The sequence below is a fragment of the Nelusetta ayraudi genome, unplaced genomic scaffold (genome assembly GCF_046127955.1).
Source record: "Nelusetta ayraudi isolate G7.1 ecotype Tasmania unplaced genomic scaffold, CSIRO-AGI_Nayr_v1 ptg000060l, whole genome shotgun sequence".
Taxonomy (NCBI): domain Eukaryota; kingdom Metazoa; phylum Chordata; class Actinopteri; order Tetraodontiformes; family Monacanthidae; genus Nelusetta; species Nelusetta ayraudi.
In genome coordinates, this window is record NW_027466110.1 from 3,953,571 (window position 1) to 3,980,568 (window position 26,998).

Sequence of the window (26,998 nt, forward strand, 5' to 3'; positions counted from 1 at the left end):
TAAAATTATTTGACACATTTGGGACAGCCTCATGTATAAACCATTTTTCTTCCTGCTTATTTTTAGCAAGCGTTAGCGAGCAGGTCTGTGGCAGCTATCCGATGCTACCATTAAGCATTAATGACACGAGTGATCAGTGAAAATGAGGCCTGAGGAAAAAAAAAAAAAGTTTCCACAAACAAGCGCCGGCCTGCCGATGAAACTGGGATTCCACACACTAGCTGATTATTCTGCAGTCAATGACTTAAACATGAGGACGGTTTAGATCCACTGGTTCCTCTTTATTAGTAAAATATATATTTAAAGCAACTTTTTGATCTGAAATTAAATAGATGCAATAATACCATAGGACTCTGGGTTATTTGCAAAGTGAAATAAATTATGAATAAGTAAGTGGTTCTATTTGTTAGTTCAGAGCCGTTCTGTCTCGTGCACTCAGTAAAATAATCCATTATGCCTCAAAACTTCAGCTGGAGACACACACGCATGCACATGCACACGCGCACGCACACACACACACACACACACACACACACACACACACACACACACACACACACACACACACACACATACACACGCACACATCCTGCTGCAGCTGTTTGGTTGATTAGAAACTCATTTTTCCCCTCATTCATGCATCCACAAATCATATTCAGCCCAGATAGTATAATTGGGTCATTTAGAGAAATCATTGGTGATATTATGCCGTTCTAATTAGATGGAATACCAGAGCGAGGGGGTGGATGCCAGCCTGGTGGAGTACGAAGACAACAGGCCCATCCTGGACATGTTCCTACAGAAGCCCATGGGTCTGCTGTCTCTGATGGACGAGGAGAGCCGCTTCCCTCAGGCCACCGACCAGACCTTAGTGGGTAAGACCGCAGCTATGCAACATCAAACCCACATAACCATTTAAAATGATTATAGACGGTCAGGAAGTAATTCTTCTATTCTAGAAATAAAAAGCACATAAAATGTGTGTTAAAACACACAGATGTAGAAATTTCCATTTTGTGATGTCACAAAGGGCGTTCTTAGTGCTTCCCGGTTACAGCATCTAATGCCAACCAAGTATTTGTTCTGCTCTGAGAGGCAAACTCAAATATTTCTTGTTTTTGCTCCCTTCCTTCTAGTCTTATCAAGAAGCTAAACTCTTTTTTGCAGTGTGCTAAAAGCTAAAAACAGGGCTAAAAGCTTTAGTAGAAAATTAAGAATGCAGGGTCATTCCAGCGAAATCAGAGATGGGAATCATATCACTAGGTGCATATGAGATGATGATATGGGTGGGGCCTTTTAGCTCATACTTCGAGCGCTCTCATCTGCACCAAAAGTCATGTTTTGTTATTTTTTTTCTTTTCTTGCAGATAAATTTGAGGATAATTTGCGTTGCAAGTACTTCTGGATACCAAAACGAGTAGAACTCTGTTTTGGCATTCAGCATTATGCTGGAAAGGTAAGAAATATGTCTTTCGACTAAAACATTGCTTACTTTGTGTTATGCAAAATGTTTTTTCTTTCCAAATGTCATGGTTGAATCAAAAAGAGGCTTGTGATTCGACTTAGTTGTGCTTCAACCTTCTGACAGCTACAATAAATATGAAATTCAAGATTGGTCAAGGTTGTTACAATGCTTTTTTTTTTAAATCTTTCATCTGGTTTAGGATTATGACGTGTTAACTACAACAACCAACCACATATTGATGATTGATCTGATTTGGTTCATTATTTGCAGCTGAAAAACCGACATCCCTTTCAGAACTTTCAGAAAGAATTCAGCCTTTCATTCAGTCCTACTGTTGTTTTTTTCCAGGTCATGTACAACGTGGACGGCTTCCTGGAAAAGAACCGGGACACCCTGCCGGCCGACATCGTCGTGGTCCTGAGAACTTCGGAGAACAAACTCCTGCAGCAGCTGTTTTCCAGCCCGCTGACCAAAACAGGTTCGTTGAGATTCAGCGGCGCGAGTGTTGAATGAACATCACTTGCCCGCTCGCCACAATCAAAACTGAAACTTTTTGGAGGAGGCAAACTATCGTGAACAATGCCGGGGCTTTTTTTTCTGTCTGCATTACCGTGCGAATTGTGCCAGTGTCTCCCGCTTCCCCCGTGAACGTTCAGGTAAGTGGGTTTCTTAAAGAGGCGGCTCGCAGGCATCTCTCAGACCCCCCCCCCCCACCCTCCCCACTCCTCCAACCCCCCCACACCGTTCGTCTCAAGCCTCTGTGCGCCGCGCTTGGGTAAATCTGCAGTCTCCATTATCTCCTGAGAGGCTCAGCTCTCTGCACGGCGCTCTGTTTTTATTTTCACTAAGCTGTCCCTCTTGGTTTCCCCACTGCTGAATGCTATCTGCAGATTGTGGGAGCTGTGGGATATTTTTATGATAAGGTTTCTAAATACCCATGGGGATGAGGGAAAAGTATTTAGAGAACACAAAAGCCACTCTTCCCGCCTCCTTTCTGCCGGCTAAATGAAGGCCTCGTCATTAGAGCGCGGCTGCGGCCTCCTGGTCACTTGACTTAGCCGGGATGCTAATAGACGTGTTCAATTATCAGATTCCCCCACTTCCTACTTTATTTCAGCTAAGCCACATTATAGGATTCACTTCCTCTTTTTTTCTTTTTTTTAGGGAGCCCTGTAAATGCCTCGCGTGCGGCCCCCCAGCGGCATTAGGCGGAGCCTCAATTCACAAAAGGCACCTCAGCCGAGAGCCGGGCGGAAACGTGCGAAGTGTTTCTGCAAACTCGAATTGCGCGTCGCCGTGCACGAGGGAGCCCTTAGCCACTTGCATTGTGCAATTAGCAGCGTCGGAGGAGTAGCCAGCCGTAAAAAGCAAATTCGCCGAGCTCCACGTTCCAGTGCACGGAGGCGCCACCGGAAGCCCTTTAATGTTAACTGTGCTACTTTATTTCCACTTAGCTCCCACCGCCGGTGATGAGTAAAGGTTGCTGGAATGATGTGTTGTCGAGATGGACTGCCCGCATTTGTTGCGCAGGTACATTTATCCCCATGCGCGCGGCTGCGAGGCGCTCTCAGTCGGCCCAGTGTTGTTTCTTTGGAGTTGGAGGTCCAATTTTATTATTTCGGCTTCAAAAAAAAAAAGTCTCAGATCATCTCATCAGATAAGAAGCCCCCCTGCCGCTTATCACTCTGGAAAAGACGGAGCGGCGTTTAAAGTGAGATACTGTATGGCGTAAGAAAATTATAAATCTATTCTTGGGGCTAAATGTTGTGGGGGGATTTAATTTGCATTTTACTCCACATTATGGATTCACTGTTATCTGTGAAATTACCATTATCTGGGGGGATCTGATGGAAATCTGTTTTTACACCAGGGTGGCTTCGCACGCCTGCGCACACTGCTGCCACTAGGGGACACTCTTGTAAACTCCCAGCTTGACACTGTGTTGGAGGTTAAAAACAATGGAAGAGGGATGAAATAATACACATATTATTACGGAATGAGTAAATGATGGGAAAATACCCTCTTATGAGCAATTAGAAAAAGAAATCAACACTCGATATTTCTCTGCGTGTAATTCACGGCCTAAAATTAAAATGGATCACACCAATATAATATTTCAGCCAATTCCCCTCTTTGATCTCACTCCAGTTTGAGAGACTCATGTTTGGAGAACAGTAGCAGACCAGGAGGGCCCCAGAAAGTGAAAAAGAAAGAAAGAAAGAAAGAAAAAAAAAAAGATCTCCCGGGCAGTGAATAGCGGGGGCCTCTCGAGCCCTGCAGAATGCAGGTCCTCCAGGCTCGGACATGTGGTGGTGTTTTGTCAGAGGAAATGGGATGTATTTGCATGGACAAATTCATCAGAGCCGGGGCCTTTTCCCCCAGTTCACAGGGATCCCAGTGTTTGACTTGGCTGGGCTCAGCAGGGCCTGCCAGGGCCTGGGCAGCCTGCGGTCACAGCACGCCTCTGTGTGTGTGTGTGTGTGTGGTGTGTGTGTGTGTAGCTGCAGGGCTGCCTGGCCTCGCCGCTCGTAGGGCAGCACATCTGCACACGCAGCTCCCGCACACTGCCAGGCCTTTGTTCCGACCTGCTGAAAGTGGAGGATGCGGTGCAGAGTGACAAGAACGGCACAATGTAAGGACACGTTTCCCCTCATTTTTACACACTTAGTGATAAAAAAAACAAACTAAAACTAAAAGGACTTTTTTCCACATAATACACTGCTGACAGAAAAACATAAAGCCCTGCCTTAAATATACAATTCAAAAAAATTAAAGTTCACAGACAAGATTTCTAGCTTTACGCTACCACTTGATTTGAACCTGAAACAATGAGCAGCAGTCAGGCCATTTTAGCTTCTAGGACTGTATGCTGTAAAGCGAGGTTAGAAGTGAGTATGCTGAAAATACAAACGCTTGTGTGAGCACTGTGACTCCAGTAAGACTCATAAAGTCAAACCATGATCTTCTCTTTTATCATCCACTGAGGTGGATTTTTTACTGGCTCATAATCAAAAAACAGGTAGTCTGAGAATCAATATCTCATACTGATACTGTGCCCTTTTTTTTTGTTTGTTTTGAAAATGCAACACAAATTACTAATAATTAACCCACAAGGATCAAATTTGATGAACTGCAGTGGCATATTTAATTTACGTGTTAATACAAACTAACTTAGCGCTGCTATCATAACACAGATTTTTCAAGCTGAACTGTCATTCAATGTCATTGAAGGCATCTTTTATCTTCTTCATTCTTAAATACATGAAAACACAGAAAGTTATGTTTTCTCAACGCAAAGACACTTTTCACTTCACAGTTCGAACGCAGGATTTCAAGGCACCTGCACAAGTTGTGCCTGTTGGTTTATTTTCTAAACTGCGTTATAAGTGCAGGGTTTCAACCGGTGTCCATTTTTTTTAAAAATTTAAAATTTTGTGTTTGTGTGCTTCAGTCATCTGAACACAGACAAGCACAAAATAAAACATTTATACCCAAAGTGAATATTTCCCCTTATCATTTACGTGTCCAATCTCAGTACAATGGTGACAGTGCAGTGCGGTCACCAGGTCGTACCACTAGCAGCAGTGACTATGAGGGTGCCGGGTTCAAACCGGCTCAAGTGTGTTGAACCCCCCCCCCCGCCCCCCTCACCCCCTTCAAACGGGCTGAAACCCCTTTCGCACAGCTGCCGATCTGCCATCCTGTCTGCGTCTCCCCTCCGTCTGCCTGCCTTCATGTTTGGGAGATCCTCCCTGCGAGGAAATGACAGGCCTCTCCCGGCGACGTGACACGTTCGGCCCCTTTGTTCTCCCTCGGCAGAGGCCCGTTTCATCCCAGTGGGCAGACGCCGCGCTCCCCTCGCTCCCTCGCTCGACTGGTACTTCTTGTTGAAATCTCTCTCTCTCGCTGTCGCGCCCCGTAATCGCAGGTTCCTGCCGAATGTTTTGAGTCAGCAGCTGGATTTCTTTTTTCACCCCCACACATCAATAGCGAGGGAGCCGACTCTCCTTCCTTCCTTGGGTCACACGGTGCTGCATCCTTTTGAGAAATGCAACATGGTGTCGTGTCACCAAAAGCCAATTACAAGCCGTGACTTTTCCCCTGCGATTGATCTGCTCTGACACTGGTGGATGGTATTTAAATCAACAGCACCCCACCAACACACACACACACACACACACACCCCCGGAGCCATCTCCGGGCATAAACGGTGGCTGTGGCGTAGGTTGAGGGGTTGTGGGTGGGGGAGGGGGGAGGGGGAGGTTATGGCTGCTTTAATCTCATTTGCTTGGTTGCTGACTTGAGTTTCTAGATCGCATGTTTTTTAAAAAAAAAAAAAAAAAAAAAAAAAAAAGGGCTGGGGGGGAACCGGGGGGAGCACATCCAACACAAGCCTCTGCTCACTCAGCTCGCGGAAAAGAAAAAAAAATCCACGCTCCCTCTCTCTCCCTCCGTCTCTCTCTCTCTCTCTCTCCCTCTCACAACTTTGATTGTCCCCCGTGTCGACAGCTCGATCCACAGCTTCTGAAGTACAAGACGCACACTGGGACTCATAAAGGCGTGCGGGGAGGTGTCATATTGAACGCAGGATTGCTTTTTAATCCCGGGCACATTGACTATTCTTGTCAATAGAGCCCCAATACAACTGCCAGCTTGAGCTTTTTTTTTTCCTACAGGATTCTTGCTGGGCTTAATTTTCAAAGTGAACGCACAGATGCCAGGGAAGGCTTTTGCTCTGTCTGCAACCCCCCCTCCCCTCTCCACACACACTCATACTACACACACACACACACACACACACACACACACACACACATGCTCACTCTCCGTAGCCCTGGAAGTCAATGCCAAGAGCAACATGCATGAAGCAGAAATGATCAGTGGGATGCTTCTCCGCCGCCTGTTCCCCAGCACAAAGTGACCTGATGGGAAACATTACCCCTCACCTGCTCTGCTCTTTTGATTTTCAAGCCTCTTCATTAAGGATCCCATCATATATACTTGTTTCCGTGTTTTTATTTTCTACCCTGAACTCCAGTGGAGCAGCCAAAAAAAACCCGCATGAAAACAGCCTATTTAGCCCTCTGTTTCCACCCAGCTACTAAAATGCTCACTTTTACCTGCCGTGACCTTCACATGGCCTGGAAAGGGGCAGTCGCAAGGCCATCAACACCCAGCAGGAGTCACTAGCTCGGTTAGTGGGTCTCAGGAGGCTTGTCAGTGCAGCTGATGACATCATAAAGGGCTGTTTTTCTTGAATTGTGTGTTCCATAATGCCTTTTTTAACTCACATGATGCATCGGAATGCATCAGCCAATCAGAACAAGCCGAGACACAACAGCACATACGACGCTGTGATGTCACTAGGAACTAAACTTTTCTGCAGATTTTCCAACCTTTCCAAAAAATTCTTTAGCAAGATTAAAAGTTCATGCCCTAAAAATCTGCAATAGAAAGATTTATGATGAACCGTCTTTGAGATCAGAGGCGTCCTCGTCAGCCGTTTTACAAGTGTTTATTTTTGTGGTAAATGGGGGAAAACATTTGGTCCACATGAGATTTTGGCTGCAGTCCCCCGATCGGCCACTGGGAAAGAATTGCTGCCCCGCCATATTACCCTTCTGGCATCCAGTTCTTACAATACATCCATGGGTGACAGTGACAGTCTAGAGAAGCATATTATTGTTAGTGAACGTCGAGTCAATTTTGCAGAACGTGAGACCTTAAAAAACTCTTCCCACATTTTATTTTCATCATGTGGCTAAAAGTAGGAAGTGCCTCTGGCTTTAACCAAAAGCACATGTGGCCTGTTTCTTTAAGTAAACCCACTGTCAAAGAGAGTGAGGGGTTGGGAGGGGGGGGTAAAAAAAAAAACTCTCTCTCTTCTCTCTGTCTCCTCTCGCTCGCCTCTTATTTGAATAATTATAATCCACATCATTAGACAAGTTTCCCCCCCCCCCTACTGTATCTAAATTAGAGGGTCCGCTTTCAGGCCGGACATCACAGGTGTTCCCCCTCGGTTTCATGTCTCGGGAGGCAGGAATCTTTTGAGGAGACGGACTATTAAACCGGCGCTCTAATCATCCCAGTCAGGAGGGGATAGGAACCCCGGCGGAAGAATGAATTAATACCAGCCGCCGCCGCCGAGGAACACGGCGAGCAAAGCGGCGAGTGTCCATTTGCCAGGCTTAGGTACAACTGTCACACTTCCTCTCATTGGCGCCGCAGCCCCTTCATCCACCCCCCACCCCCCCCAACCACCACCCCAACTCCCCCCCGCCACCCTTGATGGTGTCATGCAAGTGAGAAGCGTGAAAGCGCAGTGACACTCGGCGAAGCCCCCCACCCCACCCCACCCCCACCCCCCCTACGTTCCACCCGCGGCCCGCTAATTCATCATGACAAATGTGCTCAGATGATCTGGCCCCAGCAGCGCTAATGGGGAGAGGAGAGTGCGCACTTCATTTGCACAAGACCCACTCCAATTAATCCAGGCCGGCTTTACTCTGGGCTAATTGGAGCGGGGCCCTCCCTGCCAGTGCGCCGCTAATATACCCGACACAGTTTTACGGCTCCTGTTCTCCGAGATCATACTTTTTTTGGTCGTACGTGCGTGCGTGCGTGCGTGCGTGCGTGCAAGCCCACTTGCGCTTTCGCCAAAGGGGGGCTTTTGAGGTTTATTTTTTTTCCGAAATCCGTCCCCGTGAATCCCCACCAACACTGGAGGCCCTCGCCGCCGCTCGAGCGTGCGTTCATGATGAGCAATCAACAGCTTTTATTTACACGTTTTCATATTGTTTGCTTTTTCCCCCCCCCCTCCTCCCCTCCTCTCTAATCTAAGGTTGTGCGACAGACATTTTTTCGAGGGTTTGCGTGTTTTCCAATGTGACAGACAGAATGGCTCGGAATTTTGTCGCGCCTGTTTACCCAAATGCAAAAAAAAAAAAAAGTATTAATAGCAGAATGAGCGCGAGAAAATTAAATAAATAAAAAATTAGGAGATAACTGTCAAACGCTTAAAGCAGCACCATCGCTGGCTTTAAAGACTGTGCGCAGAGTCCTTTTGAAGTGCTCCCACATCATATGTTTTGGGTTGTTTTGACTACAGCAGTATGTGTGTGTGTGTGTGTGTGTGTGTGTGTGTGTGTGTGTGTGTGTGTGTGTGTGTGTGTGTGTGTGTGTGTGTGCGTGCATGTGTGTGTGCGTTTTCCCCCCGCGAGGCGCCACATTGCCTTGGCTCACTTTAAACCTTTGGCACAAATAGGACGTTCTTTGTCTAAAGTTAGACGGCTGTTAATGAATCCATCATAAATTGATTTTGATCTCCTTTTGCCTTGTGAGCGACGCCTCCAACAGACTCGGGATGCGGGTGCGGGGTCCTCGGAGGGAGGGAGAGAGAGAGAGGGGTGGGGGTGGGGGTAGGGGGGGCCTGCCGCTGATCCACTCTTTATAAGTGTCTGGCTCGTTGTCAAGCGGCGTCCTGAACAACTGACGTCTCGAGTCTTGAAATTATCACCAGGCGGCGGCGGCGGCAGCCGGCTGCGGTGTTTTGCATTTCTCCGAGTTCCGTCGGTAGAAAATCTAGAACAATTGTTGGCCTGTCACTTCGGCTTTATCTTTAAAAACTTACAAAGGTTTTTCCTCCTCGCCGTACACGCCTGCCTGGCTAATGCTGCCTCCCTGTGTGTGTGTGTGTGTGTGTGTGTGCGCGCGCGCACACATTTTATTTTTTTTTTTCCTTCCAAAGGTGTGTGTGGCACATCTGTGCAGCTATTGTTTATTCATGGAGTAAACCCTTTGAAATGTGTTAAGATACTTCCCACTCATTATAAAAATCCTGCCACCCATGGATTAGGACTTTGATGTCACCAATCCCGCTTCAAAGGCTTCTTTCACTGCTATTAATCACAGTTTAGCCTCTGAAGATATAGCCAGAGAAAACATTTGGACATCTTGTGCAGAAACTTTGAAACGCTCAGACTGTCTTGCATATGCTGACGTTCGTATCCCTTTTTCCCCGCTGTGCGTGTGTGTGCGTGGGGCTGTTGCACTGCTGTGCGTGCAGCTGCAAACCCTGAAGTTCCTCTGGATCACCAGCTCAGATTTGGGCTTCTTCTAACCTGCCTTCTGTGCTTTGCAGGAGCTTTCGAGACACTGCAGTGAGGAGGTGTTCAGTCCTAGCTAAATGAATACACCTCACAAAATACCACCAACACGGTCAAAACTCAAAAGGAAATGCTGATTTTAAGTTTTTCAAAGTTTAAATAAGTCCAGCAAGAGTACGGTATGTGAGTTTAAACAAATCTGTCCGGGAAACAGTGCACTGTTGCCGTTTCATATAAGACACCAGTGAGACAATGACGAAACAAAAATTGTCTATTATTTGCATTTGTTTTTGAGAATATGCAACAGCAAAACCATTGAACAATAACGCACCAATTTATGTTTGGCAAGTCACCCTCTTGTTCTTCCGCCATCAGATCTCTGGGATTAGTTAAGTCTTTCAGGCTCTCACCAGTGCTTATCCAATCACAGTTCAGCGTCGGGCGCAAGGCCAACTCGATGACATTTGGCATCGTAGACTCGAGATCTGATTGGCTGTCACAAACTAATGGTGGGGCGTTCACTTACAGCACACATGTGATGTTGATTCTGCTGGACTCAGGCAGATTTCAACATAAATCAGCTGAAATGTGATTGGATAAAAAACTCTACTGTAAGATATAACAATGGAAGCAACCAAGTGGATGATATGGCATGAGGAAAACAGACTATGGAGAGTAAATATATTGTCATTACAGGGGAAAAAAGTTATTTTTCTGATTGTGTTTAGGCCAGCAGGAAAGGCCTCGCTGACCCATTTATCACATGTTTAAAACCCTGCATGACCTTGAGAACCAGCCCTGGTTTGAGCGTTTTTTTGGTTCCAACAGGAAACCTGGCGACGTCCAGGGCCCGGGTCACCGCCGCCTCCAGATCTCTGCCGCCGCAGCTGGGCTCGGGCCGCAGCAAGGTGAGCCTGAGCGCACGCCGAGCTGTGTGAGAGGCAGCGGTTGTTTTATTTGTGGCTCACAGGCACGGCACTCTAGGAAACACTGTTAAAAAAAAAAAAAAAACCTCAACAAAAACAGAGCGATGGAGCGTAGCCTCATTAATTGACCGCCCTGTTATGTTTGCTGTGTTGTGCTCGTGGTGATGCAGCATCGCCATCTGGCAACGGGTGTCGACCACATAAAACAAGCTTCTCAGGTTTACTAATGGTTGTTGTTTTGTCGTTAACGGGCACCACGGCACTGTAAAAAAAGGATTGTGGGTCCTCGCTAAGCGCTGCCGCGACACAACTAAAAGGGAGCGAACTCCACAGTAACCCTGCAAGTGTCTCTTCTGTCTGCTTCCCTTCTGTCTGGAACTCTTCACTGCCCAGTCGCGACGCCTCTCTGGATGTGTATCGTAAAAATTATAGAAACATATTTCAGCGTCTTCACTTCCTGTCTGCCTTGCTCTCTCTTCTTTATTTCCATGTCACTTGCCAACATGTGGCGTACTCAAAGTCTCCCAAATACCTTCTGAAGGTAAGCTCTCTGTCCAGCGTGGTACTAGTACTAACTCAATACTAAACACGTTGCTGAATCTGAATGTATCTCCTGAAGTCATTCCAACCACTCAGGTTAATTTACTGCCACAGTAATGCCAAACTTGAACTTTTTGCTTCCTGAATTTCATCTTCTTCTCCCATATCAGTCAAACTACTGGGAAAAAATGCAAATTACATCGTTTGAACTATTTTTTTCACGGCTCCTCCATCCTTCCTCATCAGTGTAAACAAATGCTCCGTGATGACTCCTTACATATTCCACACAGCGACTCAGAGGCTCCACTTTGTTCAACGTTCCTGGAGCACCGACTTGATTACTTCTCAGTCTTATTTTAATCTTGATGTGATCTGCCTGCCGCCATGATCTCAAACTGAATCTTGGGAAAACTCCTCATGTAAAAGTAAAAGTGGGTGCGAAGTTTGCCAGAGTGGTTTGAATATTCCTGATCCAGTAGAACCATCAAAAGCCTCCGATTCCTCTTTTTTTTTTCCTGTTACTCAAAGAATGCCTACCAAAAAAAAAAAAATGTTGAGATATGCATTTGCCATGTAGGCCCTGCCATAAAAGCACCTATTGCATCATTAATTTTGATGAAGCAACAAATTGCTCAGGCCATTAGAGAGCTTGTAGTATGTTCTCGTTAATCTGTCGACGTCGGATGACAGTCTGCTCACTGACGGTTTGTCTCATTACTCAGACAGCCCCCCGCCACCACTGCCACCACTGCCACCGCCCCTTGTGCCCCACAGCAGTGCAGAATTGTTCTTTGGATTGTTAGCTTTAAGTGTTCGTGGAGGCTAAGATATACAGACACTTGGTGCAGCTTTGTATTCCCAACTGGCCCATTTTGGAGGGAAGGAGGACCTGCTGCAATAATACCTTTATCTCCTCCAGAACCTGAAGAAGGAAGCAGGTTGCAAACTGCGCTTGAATTTTAAACCTGCTGGGGTTTTTTTTTCTCTTTCTTTGCTCCTGGCCTGATCCCTGAACAATCTGAACAATCAGAGCAGCATGTTCACTCTGAATCTGTCTGTCCAGGTGGACACCATGGAAATGATGCGTCACCCAGAGGAAACCACCAGCATGAGGAGACAGACTGTTTCCTCCTATTTCCGTGTAGGTGTTTTCTATTTTGTTTTAATGTTCATACCTTCATTTCATGATATAGACAAACCAAACATGCTTTTAGCACGTTTGGCCGGTGCAGCCGTTCAAGATCCCTGCTGGCTCTGTTATTTTTGTTTGGTGCTTCAGAAGTCTGGCTGATTCCCAACGGACTGATCAGATATTCAGCTGCTATTCAGATACCAGATGGATGCACGTCAAGTGGAAAAAAAATAAAATGTAATAAATAAATTAATAAATAAATAAGGTCATGTTTGAAGTTCATTAATCTGCGTAGCTGGACCAACACCAGAAGTTAAATTCTCGATGCCTCCTCCCTGTGTTTTGACGGCCAGTTGTTTGTCCTCAGTACTCCCTGATGGACCTGCTGTCCAAGATGGTGGTGGGTCAGCCGCACTTTGTCCGCTGCATCAAGCCCAACGACGACAGGAAGGCGCTGAGCTTCTGCAAGGAGAGGGTGATGGTGCAGCTGCGCTACACAGGCATCCTGGAGACGGTGAACATCCGGCGACAGGGCTACTCGCACCGCATCCCGTTTGAGGATTTTGTCAACAGGTAAGAGCCAGCGCGGCACAGTGCTGCTGACACCCCCGAGATGACATGAAAAACAAAGCTTCTTTAATTAGATTGGGGCTGAGCCACGGAGGCCGACTAATTGGCAGTCACTGGTGGAAGTGCAAGAACTAAATTCTGCTGCTTTTTTTTTTAAGTCTGAAAAAGGGAAGAACTGTGACTATGAGGTGCAATTTATTGTAATGGATTTCTTATCACCATTTACATATAGTCCTAGTCTTGGTTCTTGGACTCTGCGACTCTTCACAAAAAAAGCTGACACAACGTCTCCGCGTCCCGCCGGAGTTCTGCGAGAGCACAATTAAAAACTTCATCATTAGAGGTTATTTGCATAAGGGTGTTGTTTTTTACTTTGAGAATGTGGGACAGGATGTGATAACCACTAATAAGTGCTGCAAAAAAACTCCCCTTTAAATGTCCACCGCTGAGTTTTTTATTTTTTTATTTTTTTCAAAACGGGGCCCCGGCAAAGCAAAAATGAAAAAGATTTGCAGACCGATGTCTGGAAAATGCAAGGAAACCTAAACTTGATTGATTTCTCTTTTCTTTTTTTTTCCTTTGAAAAATATTCCAGCCACCTCTTAATGTGGAGACTTTAAGATGATATGAAATTTAATTAACTCAAGCTTGTGAGCAGTGGAGGGGAGGGGAAAAAAGGCTTTTAGATGGCTGGTTAGTCTCGGTGCTTTAGGGAAACTGGAAACTCGTTTGGTCGACCTAAAACTTTCAATGACTTGTTTTTTTTTCTCATTCTTTTCATGTTCCATTTCTGACGCCATTATTAAAGAGGGTTTTGATTGTTGAAAGACCTGATAGATGATTTTTGACTGTCTTCTGTGTGTGTGTGTGTGTGTGTGTGTGTGTGTGTGTGTGTGTGTGTGTGTGTGTGTGTGTGTGTGAACGTAAGGCAGTATTACCACTTCTGGCTACATTTTAACCCCTGCCAGCGAATCCGTCTTATCCCACCTGATCCCGGCAGAAGTCATGGCGAACGGATGCGAGCGGCTAAACTGCACCTTCAGTGAAAAACTGATTTAAATTTGCGCTGCCGGTATCAAAGGAGCCCGTCTGATGTTGCCAAGCAATGCTTTGTATTTACCATCAAAGAAATAACAGGTATCAACAGGAATTAGAATGAAAGGCTGTAGAGCGAGGCAGGGAAGGGTGAGTTCAAAGACGCCTCTTTCTTCCTCGTCTTCTTCGTTTTTGACCCACGTCGGAACACGGCGCCGGGTGAGTGAGTGGGGTGGGGGGGGGGTGAACCCCTGGTTCTGGAGCCGGACGAATCCGGACAATGCGAGTGATAAATAGTTGATGATCACTGATAGGGCTGTCGGGCTGATGGACATTTTCTGAGAGCGCTGAAATAGTAGAACAGGATCCGATCAAAGAGTCCCAACAAAGGGCCTCTGTTGGGACTCGTGTCTCAGGCGGGCTCACACTGCTGCTTTAGAACCAGGAAGTCTGCTTTCCAGCTGTTCTGACGCTTCCTGTTGGTTAGGGATGAAAAAAGAATGCAAAGATTTATTTCACTGTCCCAATTTTATTTATTTATTTATTTATTTTATAAAAATGATTAGTGTTGTTGTCTTTTTGTGACAAGGTTCTGAATTGTAGTGAGACAGCTGGTTGTAACCGCCTTGATCTCTTCAAGCGAGAGAGAAGAAGCTCACGAATGCACAAGATTGACCAACAGACATGAGGTCGGGGGGGTTAATATACAATAAACAGGCCCAGTCAAGCATCTCCATCGAAAAGATACATGTTACATGTTCAACACTGATACTTGTATGTTTAATTATAGTTAAACAGAGGTTATTAAAATTTTTACCAAATTAGGAATCTACATCCCAAATTCTTGGGTTGTGTTTTTTTTTAGGTCAGTCTTTCTTTAATTAGCAATTTCCATACCAGCATTTTCATATCCATTCATTGTAGGTATTATTACCTGGCCTTCCGTGCCCACCAGATGCCGGAGACCAGCAAAGAGAACGCCGTCACCATTCTGGAACGGGCCAAACTGGAGAACTGGGTGCTCGGGACGACAAAGGTAACGCAAAGGATTCCATCAGAGATGCAAGTTTAAACAAAATCATATGTGGGGAAACTGTCCGTGCAGCACGCTGATCCTCGGAGACTTTTTTGCTTATTTTATTTTTAAATCATCTAAAATAGAAAAAGTTTAAAATTGGACTCCTCAGAAGATGTCTGTGGTTTATGAACACGGACCCAGACATTAAATAACAACCAGACCTCCTCAGATTCCTTAGATACAGAGATATTTATGCTAAACCAACACATCAGATATTGGTCCATGTAAAATCCATACATTCAAACCTAAGTACATACATTTAAGACAGCAGTTCATTGTTTTAATCCTCGGCTATTTTAGCAGTTAATTTAATACATAGAATCAGACAAAATGTAACCTCTTTTAAAAGAATAGAGATTCAGACTCTTACACTGCTGTCACTCTCATCCCAAATCCTATCCTAAAACTTGTACATTTCAGTTTCCTTTTTCTTTCCCTTTGGAAAGTTGCTCTCTCCTCGTATCGTGTTCACGAGTGCCACCCTCCCTTGTCGGCGGTCAGGTTTTCCTGCGATACTACCACGTGGAGCAGCTCAACCTGCTGCTGAGGGAGGTGATCGCCCGCGTGGTGGTCTTGCAGGCTTACACCAAAGGCTGGCTGGGCGCCCGGCGCTACCGCAGAGAGAGGGAGCGGAGAAGCCGCGGGGCCGTCGTCATCCAGTCAGGTACAGAGTAGCCATCGCCGACCCCCACCTCTCACCCCCACCGCAGCAAACACAGGACCAACCGGTCTGAAAAGAATGTAAATAAGCTCCTGGAAAAAAAATTCTGATGCAATCGTCTCGGGCCGCACAAATGATGAAACAGGTGCAAGATTTTGGATGGGAGCGCAGCCCGCCGAGGTTTTTTAGCAAATGACCTCCACCTAAACCCCCCCACCCCCCCACGCCGGAGGCTATTGTGCAGCGGCCGAGTCTTGATAAAAGAGATGAGTTTGATAACCGCAGCTTGACCTGCGGGGGTTAAGTGCGATGCTTCAGAGTGCACAAAGAGACCACAGAGAGTTCAAAGAGATCCGTCCCTCCTGCCACCTGGTGCAGCCACGGGCTTTTTTTTGAAGTGGGATCTGGTGTGCTCGCATGCCCGTCCATATTTTGTTTCACAGCGGACGCTCCTGTGTCCTCCCTCCCACAGCGTGGAGGGGCCACGTTGCCCGGCGGGACCTCCAGCAAGTGAAGGAGGTGCGGCGAGAGGCGGCGATCTGCATCCAGTCAGGTGAGGGACATGTTTTGCGTCTTTGCCAAAAGTTTTCTTTTGGACTTTCTCACCGTGTCGGGCGCCGCCAATACTACTTCCTTTTTTCTTTTTTTCTTTTTTAACCCTCCTTCTCCTCCCACCCCCTGTTCCCGCTTACATGTTTAAGAGGAAAAGGGATAAAGGGCCCCCCGAAAAAAAAAGAAAAAAAAAACCCTCCATCTTTGTGAAGCACCTTTTTGATCTTGACGAGTGGCCCGCGAAACAGTAATAATTAATTAATAATGCATAAAGAGACGGCGTTTGAAAGTTTGGGCAGCATTTGGTCCCCATGTTTCAGAAGAACACTGCACACTGAGCTCCCTCCCTCCTTCCCTCCACCCCCAACCCTCCACCCCACTTTCATCTCTTTCCCAGTAAAGGCAAGAAGAGGGGCTTATCCCTTCTGTTTCCTCACCACTTCCTCTCTCAAATTCCTGGCCCATTACACAGCTCCCGCATACCAGAAACAAGATGCCTTTTTATACTGTCAACCTTTTCATCTGAAATGTAAATTAATTCTTACTCAGTGTGCCTTGACGAAGATCAAAGTGGGCACATTAACCTTCCCCGGCCGCCCCCCCCCCTCCCTCCTCCTCTTCTCCACCCTGCACCCCCCCACACACACTCTCACTGGAGGACAAGGGAGGGTGCCAAAAGGGGAAGGAGAGAGGAGGGCAAAGGGGGAGGAGACTTGGCATTGTTACTCCCTGCTCTCCTGAGGGCGGCCCTCAGCCGACACATGGAGCACCTCGGCCGCCTGCGCACCTCGTGTAAATGCCCCCCATTAAAAAAAAAACTGACAAAAAAAACCCCTTGTAAATAAGGCGGCGGAATGGGTAAACACGGTTGTGGTGTGATGGGAGGGTGGAGAGGTGTTTGTGTGTGGCCGCCGGGGGTTCAGGTCGGATTGGGGGAAGGGAAGAGGAGGATGGTGGGGGGGGGGGTTGAACCTGACATAAGTGGGGGCCTTAGGCCCCCCGGCGGAGCACTCCAGCACATTCACATTGTGTGTGTTCTCTCGGCAGCTTATAGCCCTTTGAGGTGGGGCCCGCATTTGCATTCTGAAAATAAACAGATGCCTTTCAAATGTATGAGCCTGGTGGCGTCTCAGATCCCCGCACACCCCCCCACAACCCCCCCACCACCACCACCACCACCCTCCCGCCGGCGGGACGTGCTCGCCGCCATCGATCAGATTAAGGCCGTGCAAAAACACTGGCAGGCAGGTCCACCGTGCGCTCCAACTCTCCGCTCGTCTCCTCGCACATATAGTTTTACAAGGAAAACAACAAAGGGCCGGCCGACGGGTGTGAGGGAGGAAGGGAGGGGGGAGGGGGGAGGGGGAGAGGAAGGGAGACGGCAGACGCACTTGAACGTCCGTCTGAGGTCGGGACGTCTCTGTGATCACTCGGCTCCCCCTCTCCTGACAACACCCAAAGTCAATGTCACTTCCCGTAAGCGACTGCAGCGTTTGCAGCAGATTCTGCTGCGCGTCGTGCGACAAATGTGTTCAATAAGAGCATCAGTAGTATGTTTTTCTGGCCGCGTGAGAAACGTCTGATGTTCATATCCTGCGCAGCTTACAGGGGCCATCGGGTGCGTCGGGACCGTAGACCCCAGAGGCACAGATGTCACCCCGAGGCTGCAGCAAAGACCACCAAGGAGGAACACGCAGGGTGAGCCTCCAACATCTTTTGTCCTTCAGGCTCTGCTCCCATTTAAAAGGCCCCCGTGTTCCCGCCCGTCGCCTGATCTTTGTCTTCCCATCCTGTAATTCAGTGGCGCAGCGGTGCAAAATTATCATTATTATTATTGGGAAAAATAACAAAACCGCAGATGTACGAAAAGCGGCATATTTAGCCCTCTGTTTACAGCCTCCCACAACAAAAATGGGCTCGGCTTCTTTCATTAACTGATTTTGTGTTGTTTTGATTCAGATTCAGACAACTTTATTGCAATTCATTTATACACAAATAACATGTTAGTGTACAGAAGTCATGACAACAAGCACAGATCATACAAGGAAACCACTCAGTTGTACAAACGGAATAAAAGAGGAAAAAATACTTAAGGTACACTGTTACACTGTTTGCGTTCACAAAAAAAAATTCAGAGGGTGGAGCATACAGCTGGGAGGTAGAGAGATAGCAGTGCCCTCTGTGACATCACAAAGGGAGGGATTCTTGAGCTGCGTGTTCCCTAAAGTAAAACATGGCCTTTTAATGACATGTGTTGTCAGAGGTTTCTTTCTTATAATGCAAAAGGCCGCTCCTAAACTCAGACCACCAGTAACAGCAGCACCAGCAGCACCAGCAGCACCAGTGAGGGTGGCATGTGGCCCAGTCGTACGCAGGCCTGCTGCTCGGGCTCCTTGGTTTCACTGTTGTTTTAAGCTAAAGAGAAAGCACCACCCTCTCGCTTTTATAAACGCTAATAAATATCTTTCCACCAAGATAGCACACGGGTCCGACCACAAGTAGAGGGTTGGTCCCTGCCGCAACTGCTGCTGCGACTGCGACTGCTGCTGCAACTGCTGCTGCGGCTGCGCTGGTCTCCAGATGTACGAGCCCACAGCCTGGTGTTTATTCAGCATATGGGCCGGCCACTCATTAAGAAAGTATGCGCAAAGCAACTGAGCCGCCACCAGCCTGAACGGCAGCACACTGCCGTGCAGATGGGGGTCTTGTTGCCGTGTGTGTGTGTGTGTGTGTGTGTGTGTGTGTGTGGACGCTCTCAATCGCTCTTCTGAGATCACATGTTCAAGATTTAAAAAACAAACAAACAAACAAACATCCCTGATTAAAATTTCACTCATGTTACGTCCTCAGAAAATCCAGAGTAATTACGTTAGTTTGCATGAAATTCTCAGTCTTAGGTGACGTTTTGGCCAAGGCTGTCGGTCCCCCTTCAGACTCCAGCTCCAAAATACTCCATTTACACATCTGAAAGTGTTGTGCTGGCTGTGCACCCGAACCGAGCGCAGCCTCATCTGGGATTTTTCCCTCCGTGTTTACAATCATATTCCTCGGTGAGAAAAACTTCAAACCTCCACTTAACAATTCTGTTTAATCAGCGTTGGAATCTATCCATATAGATTTATTTTGACATGATTTGGCCCATTTCTCCCCCCCCCCCCCCCCCCCCCCTTCTGTACGATCCATGTTCTCACCTACATGCTGTTCTTTTCCCTTTTGATATCCCTCCTTGCGCGGGGCTGCATCCAAACAGCCGAGCCTCCAGTTGGATGCGATTTTTGTTTTTTCGCGACTCCAGGCGTGACTGCACAACGCTGCATGCCAGCCGCAGATGTGGAGCCGGCGAGTGCTCTGTATTCTGCAGCGCAACAGCATACGGAAAACACATTTCTGCCTTGGTCTTCACAAATTATATAATTCAGAGTGGACTGGGGCTCTTGCCTGAACAGGGGAAATGCTAATTATCTGGAGCTCCTCTGTGCCCCCTTTGTAATAAAACCCAATATGCAAAGTGAAATATGCAGAATGCACGATGTTTTACTCTTATTTTTTTAATATTTTTTACAGGTCTAATAACCTAACGAGCAAAGATGCGCACCCCAATGGCATATGCAGAGGAAGTGTAAGTAACACAATAACAATGAGTATTTCCTTATGCCTAGCTTTAGCTGCGTATTTCCAAAAAAATGCTGCTTCTCTACAAAGCAGCTTTAACCCAGATTATTCTTTGGGATTTTTTATTTTTTTATTTTTTTATTTTTTGGTGAGGGGGTGGGGGGTTGGAGGGGGTCCTTGAGACAAAAGAGTTCTCTTGCTCGAACCTCCATCTCGGCGGAGGAGACAGGGTGGTACGGGAACGAGAGAATCAAAAGGCTGGAAATTCACGGCTGAGAATAAATGCTCGCTCTTCCCCGAGGTGATTTGTCTTTGCGCTCCTCTTTCTACAGATGTTAGACCCCTTTTTTAGTAAAGACCTGAGGTTCTTTGGTAGCACTTTGATATCCTGCTCGGATTCAATATGTGAAATAGAAGAGCCACTCCGTGACTTGGAGCACATCACAGTCTTTGAAGTCTGATCCAATTTTTGCTGCTCACCATTTGATGTTGAAAGGATGAAATGAGGGAAATGTACAGTTTTTGCCAGTAACTCTGCTGAGCATATGTAAGATTAAAAAAGCAAAATCCTTTGGAGGATGTACTTAGAAATGTTAAGCAGATTAATACTTTCCTATAGCTCTTTTATTCAAAGATAAAATTAAATATGAGAGGAAGTCTGCATGAGCTGTTTTTCCGCGCTCACAATTAAGTCAGTGTGCCGCTGTTTGCTAGGAGGTAGGGCCAGTAAAAGGGGGGAATATGCAATTGCATTAGCATTTGATTAACATTGCAAAGCACATTAATGGGTTTGAGTTATATGAGTGCCAAATTGTAAATTGTAAATAAATGAATACAGCCAGTACATGACTAAATTGAAGGGGGAGCAAGAAAGTAAATAAATAAATAACTGAATGAACAAACAAACAGGTTTTGGGGGCTTGCTTTAACTTGCATCTATTTATCCTGCGCCTTCATTGACATTGCTCTCCTGGCTGTGTGCGTGCGTGCGTGCGTGCGTGTGTGTGTCTGTGTGTTTCTTTTACGCCGCTTCTTTTAAGGTTGCCCTCGACAGCCGAGACAGACAAGCGAAGAGAGACAAAGGCAGAGCCGAAGACAGTGCAGCCAAGCCTTGCAGGGAGACAGTCAGGCTGCGAGACATGCAGTGTAAACAAGGTAAGCCCAAGCACAGAGCTGGCGGGTGCAGGTAATTACACAAAGAGACAGCAGAAATCCCGCTTTAATGGATAAAGTGCCATTTTTAATACGGGGCCCCTTTCAACCTTTCATCCCAGCCAATCCTCTGCTGCCATTCTCTGTTGACGGCGAAAGAGAGAGAGGCATTATGGGTGATCATTTTCTGCGGTATTTTAATAACCCAGGTCAGCTCATCATAAATGTCTCATGGCAAGTGGCAGGGTGGATGGGGAGTTGGAGGTGGGGGGACTTGGGGGGTGGGGGGGGGGCACTTTTTTTTTTCCTTCCCAGAAGTGGCACCAGCACTTCAAAGCCTTCGCTCTCCGGCGCGGCGAGCCCTTCACTAAGGATCTCATCAGCGACTCTAATAGACCTGCACAGTTACGGTGACAAGAAAATACACAAACCCTGATTTGTTGAACACATGTTTGGTTTGCTTTTTGCCCCCAGGCGATGAATTACATCAAATCCTGCTGCCTGCGAGGCTGATCTGGGGGGGGGGGCTGGCGGGGCTGGCGGGTGGCGGCTGTGCAGGGGGCCGGCGATTACGGCCGTCACCGCCGCGGTAGCCGGGGTAATGGGCGCCTGGCCCTTCATTAATGTTATTAGAAAGGGGGGTATGAGGTAAGAGACGGAGGTGAAATAGCATTTAGCGGCGCGGCTGGGAGATTACGGGGATTAGACATGATAATGTAACACAGACAGGGCTCTCCAGCGAGCCCGGGATTAGTGTCAGCACGCCACAGCAGGTCTGGGTTAGATAGCGGCTAATTCGCTAATGCTGCGTACAGGTGACCCCCCGCTCCCAGGCATCACTCGCGCTGAAGGAAAGACAGAGTTTGATGAATTCATAATGTCAGAGTGACTCTTCACTGGTGGGGAGGGGGGCACTTGCTCAAATAAGCATTTTTTTTTTGTCCCCTTTCAGTCAAACTACAGTCACTTTGAGACGTTTTAGACTTTCGATAATGGAGATGCATAATGTTGTGCAAATTCACCTCGTCAAAGTTTTCAAACAAAGTTTTCTCTCCATTCTGCAGAAATTAGAACAGAAATGTTCTTTTGCTCCCTCCTGTTTTCAGGAAATAGCGCACAGATGTAGGAGTCAGCCCTTTGTGATGTCACACAAGGCTCTAGGCAGAGGATTAGATGTGGTATTTTATGGAAATGTATAGGGTTTGTTGGCGAATGAACCATGTGAGGCTGAAAAAATAATATCTGAAAATGGGTAAAATAGTGGAGCCTTAAAAGCTGGATTTACTAATTAATTCAATATATATTCTTTTTAAACCTCAATTGAACGTTCACAGTAGATCTATGGAATCATGTATAGAAGTGCAGCTCCCACCAGCGACAGTTGTACCTCAACCACTTCCTCAGTCTTCTTCTCTTGTGTCCACTTTCTTATGAAGCGATTCATCGTGCTTAATATTACATGCAGTATTGACTTAAATAGAGGGAAATTTCTCTATTTACCATCGGGACCTTTTTTTGGAGATCTATCCCGAGGCCCTTCCTCTAATTCCTGGGTTTGTATTTCTGACACATTTCAAAAAAAAAAAAAAGATAAAAACCCTCCTGCACTTCCGCCGTGGGCTCCACCGACACCTGATCCACTTTAGTGTGAAGAAGCTCCGGAGATTTCCAGGTATTCATCGCTGGCCCTTTCCCCCCTTGCCTCATTTGTGTTGTGAGGTCTGCCAGTGGCTGCGACCCCCTTTTTTTTTTCGGGAAAGCCCATTTGAATACGCTGAGGGAGGCCACGGTGGCTCAGGCACCCAGGGCACACTTTGATCCCCGCAGATCTGAGGACCTTTTCTTCTGTCCCGAGGTGAAGGCAGCCGTGGAAGTCTTCCTCTGCCAGATGTTGGGAGACCGGAGCTCCTTCCTGTGTCTCATCCTGCCCCCGTCGCCTTCGGTGATCGCCTTGTTCCTCTCGGCCTCTGGGGCGGGGAGGTGGTAGGAGGAGGGGAGGGGTGGAGGGGGTCAAAACCTAAAGCTTTACTCGGGGACGCCGGTGGTGGAGAGGAGGGGAGGGGGAAAAAAAGCTGAAAATTAGCCACGGAAATTGAATTACTCCACCCCTCCAGACACTTTTTTTGTGCACACTCCCTGCACCCTGCTCCCATTAAAGGGTGAAACACTGGGGCCTGACCTGGAACCTCCTAATGTGTCTGACGGATGTTGGCTGATTGAAGAAAAGCCTTGTCTTGCAACTGACACGCTTTTTTTTTTCCTTTCATGTGCCAAAGAAAACAGACAGGGGGGGCTGGGCGGGGGGGGGGGGGTGATTTAGATAGATGCTTGTTTTTAGCTCTTTTTTTTTCACCGTTTTTTTCTTTCCAGACACCAGCGCTATACAGCAACTGCGAAAAATACCCGCATTTCCCCCCCCGTTTTATCACGGAGAAGAGCACTTTGTACCGCCGGCGCTCTCAGATGTCTCGCCGGCGCACAAAAAAAAAAAAAAAGAAAACCTTTGATTTTCCCTGTGTGTTGTTTTTTTTGTCAGTACGAAAAGTTACGCGACTGCGGCGCGCCGTCGTGTAAGCAGCCGCACGCGCCGGAGACGATGTCACCTCTCATCACCTGTCTGGCGAGCCTGAATATTAACGCAACATGTTTGGAAATGAAGTCGCGGAGGCAAGAGCGCAGCACCAGAAGAAGAAGAAGGAGAAGAAGGAGAAGAAGAAGAAGAAAGCTTCTGCTCGCTGGCAGATATGATCAGAGTGCCGCTTATGCTCCTCGGCATGGTAAACAGGATGGTGCTGGGGATCAGTCAGAGCTGACGTTATGGTTTATGAAAGCTGAGCTACTTATGTTAACAGGCTTTTTTTTTTTGAAGATTATAGTTGTGGTAAACACACATGTCGAGAGAGAGAGAGAGCGAGAGAGAGAGACTGCGATAAAGCGGAGCCACGACGCGGGGACCAATTACCTCCGCGCCTCAGAAGACGGTTCACCTGGCCGTTTGAAGGGGAAGCGGAGGGAAATGAAAAAGGGGCGCAAAAAAATAGTGGGGGAGTTCACGTTGCCCTTTTTTATTATTTTATTTTTTTTATTTTGCTGGTAATGGACTCGTCCCCTCAGCGCATAACATGGTGGAGTCAATACGAATTGATTTTGTTTGTTGCCCTGAGCTCTCTTTTACGCTTTAATGGCTGCAACCGTGGATGCAGTTTTTGCTCACATCGAGGTCAAACCCCGACTCTCCAGCGCGTCTCGCCCTCCTCTCAACGTCCTCCCACGGGTTCCTCCCGCGAGGTTTTTCGCGGCTACCAGGTGCCGCTCCGTAACCCCGCCACCGGCCCGCAGCAGCAGCAGCAGCAGCAGCAGCAGCAGCAGCAGCAGCAGCAGCAGCATCACCGTAATCAACGAGCATCTTGCAAGACAAATGATCCACCCTCTCCGTGTTCTCCAGACAAATACGCTCCCACCCTCTAGCTGCTCCTCATCCTTTTGATTCATCCGTCTGTCTCGTCATATTGCACCCCCTCCAACTTCACTCCACCCCCCCCCCTCCAGACCGGATGCCTTCAGTTTTAGGCAAATTATAGGCTCTGCGTTTGCGGCAGCAGAGATTTGGAAGGGATAGGAAAGACTCAACTTAGCGGAAGGAGTTGCCTGCGTCTGACGCTACCTACGTAATCCTCTTAATGTCAGTGGGAGTAGTTAACAGGATGTACTTCCAAACTACTCATCATCACAATTCCAACGGAATAATCTCTTCAGACGTAAAAATCACGGTGCAGAGCGGTGCTACAAGTTCTCTGCAATTTCATGTGTGGATTCCATCATGCAATGCACTTTTCTTTTTATTGAAGGGAAAAAAACGTTTTTCCCCTTAAAAATATATATTTTTTTTTTGATCTATCAATGTTACGAGAGCAGCCACCACCGGGGAGAGGAAAGGCTTTGGAGTCTTTCAGTTGCATATTTCCTCTACTTTACTTTTTACTCATTTTGCATTATGTCTCAGACGGATGATTGACTTGCACAAAGTTATGAAATTTCTTCCAGAGTTCCATATCTGCTGTTGGTTTGGGATTTGGGGGACAGTGATTGATTTCCCAGTGAAAAAATTGGTTGTAAGTAACAACATCCTCTGCCCGCATTAGTTAAAAACAGATGCAGGAACCTCCCCTTTTGTAGGATTATCAATAAGAAATGACCTGTTTTGTCTTGTAATCCAAAGCACATGACTTGCTGTTTTGATTTGATGCACTGAGAGGTGGGGAAGGCGATAAATCTCTGCCGCACTGACAAGTTCTGGAAAAGCTCTGCAGAGTTTTTGTTGGATATTAAAAAAAAAAAGTATTATCGTGCGAGCAATATTGTGAGCATGAGTTTGCACGCACTTGTCTTGTTTGGCCGTGTGTGTTTGTCTGTGAATTACATCAAGGACTCTGGGCTGCTCATGACTCATTTTAACATCAAAAGGTCCCTGCTGATGATTTTTCCTTATAATCCATGCCTTTTGGTGCGTCTGCTCCCTCCATCTGAATAAACAAAGCCCGAGTGCTTCTCTGTAGTCCGGGAGACGTCAGGTGATCGCACCATGTGATCTAAGAAGTCAATCAATACATCTCTAATTTATTCCACTAAAGGCCCTTTTTTTAGACGCTCTTTCATGTTGTTTTTATGTGAAGCGCTCCGAATTTTCAGGGGATTTCAAAGTGGCATTTAGAGATAAACCGCAAGTCCTCCTCCAGCTGCCCCCCCGCCACCCCCTCCTTTAAGAATGAAAGAATCACCTCTCTCCAAAAGACTTGCAGTCTCCTGAAGAAGCAAACATCTACGATATTTAAGTCTCTCGCCGAGAGCAGCAAACTCTCCTCGGCTGTCTTTTGATACGATTGGAATCAATATTGTATGAACCGCGCCGCCTCTCTATTCCCAGCTGACCATTATTCCTCCCCTCCCCAAACAGCAGATATTACCCACCATCATTTAGCAACCCCCCCCCACCCCCCTGGTGTGAGCTGCAGCCTGACCCCTTCAACAGCTCTGCCTGCCCACGTTTGGGCTGCCTCCTCCCTCCCTCCTCCTCCTTCCCCCCCGATGCCAGCAGCCAGTTTTGGCTCAGCCCCTGTGTGCTGTAATACATCTGCGGAAGCAGCAGCAAGCATTCCTCCAAGGCTGGCCTGGATCAAATGGCAGTGATTTCCCCAACAGAGGCACAGGGATGGGGAGGCCTGACCCGTCCTCTGATCTGCTACATGCTCTAATCGCTGCGGGTCTCAACAGATTAATGGTGAACCTTGGTGATCGCTCTCCCTGACGCCGGATCTGAAATAGGAGAATCGGAAGACAAAAGTTATTTATTTATTTTTTTAGATTGCTTCTTATTTATTGTTATTTCGTGGTTTGTTATGGAGATGTATTAAGTAATCATCGTCTTTGATGGAAGTTTTATGTTGACAAAACGTGGCCTGCATCCAGAGTTGGCAAAAGTATTCACATTCTGTACTTAAGTAAAAGTATGGATACTCCTTTACTCAAGGGAAAGTAATTAAGTACAGGTTCTGAAATGTACTTAAGTAAAAAGAAAAAATATGTTTTTTTGCAATAATGACACAATGTATTATTTGCTAAGCCGAGGTAAAATGACCTCCCTCTAAAATATGATCCAGTTTTATATATAACACAACAGCATAGTTCAAATGTAAAAGTACAAATACCTGAAAATCTACTTAAGTAAAGTGACAAAGTATTTGTACTTCATTACATCCCACCACTGCTGGCTGCCATAATCACATGTTGTCCGTGATGAAAAACATTTGAAAACAGGTTGGACTTCCATCAAATGCCCTTTTGTTTTTTGTTTTCCAAGTCCAGTCAATAGCAGCTCTGTGTCAGGTAGAATGTTTAAGTTCGCCATCTTCACACGTCAACGTGCTCGTTAGCCGGCACCAAGTCCGGCCGCAGACGGTGGGAACGCCGTTAGTCTTGCGAGCGCAAAGCATTTGTCCAAATGTGTTCCATGTGTAACTGAATCCACTCGCGCTCTTGATGTGGCTTTTTTTTGTTGTTACAGTCAGTTTTGCTGGGCGGTCCCTTCCGGTGTGGCCGAAACGTTCGCACGGCTGAGGTGGCGAGGAAAAAAAAACAAAACACGGCGTGCGTTTGAACGTGGCCGGATCTTA

At 46.9% G+C, this 26,998-nt stretch overlaps 1 protein-coding gene across 1 annotated transcript in view; it reads left to right on the forward strand.

Annotated features, from left to right (window-relative positions):
• Positions 1 to 26,998, forward strand: part of myo3b (myosin IIIB) — a 50,967-nt gene that overhangs the window by 19,824 nt on the left and 4,145 nt on the right. Inside the window, 13 exon segments of the mRNA XM_076039902.1 lie at positions 722 to 875; positions 1,368 to 1,456; positions 1,814 to 1,943; positions 10,399 to 10,478; positions 11,017 to 11,037; positions 12,100 to 12,177; positions 12,536 to 12,741; positions 14,698 to 14,809; positions 15,353 to 15,515; positions 15,985 to 16,065; positions 17,666 to 17,762; positions 19,629 to 19,683; positions 20,717 to 20,831. Of these exon segments, the coding sequence (XP_075896017.1) occupies positions 722 to 875; positions 1,368 to 1,456; positions 1,814 to 1,943; positions 10,399 to 10,478; positions 11,017 to 11,037; positions 12,100 to 12,177; positions 12,536 to 12,741; positions 14,698 to 14,809; positions 15,353 to 15,515; positions 15,985 to 16,065; positions 17,666 to 17,762; positions 19,629 to 19,683; positions 20,717 to 20,831 (1,381 nt within the window).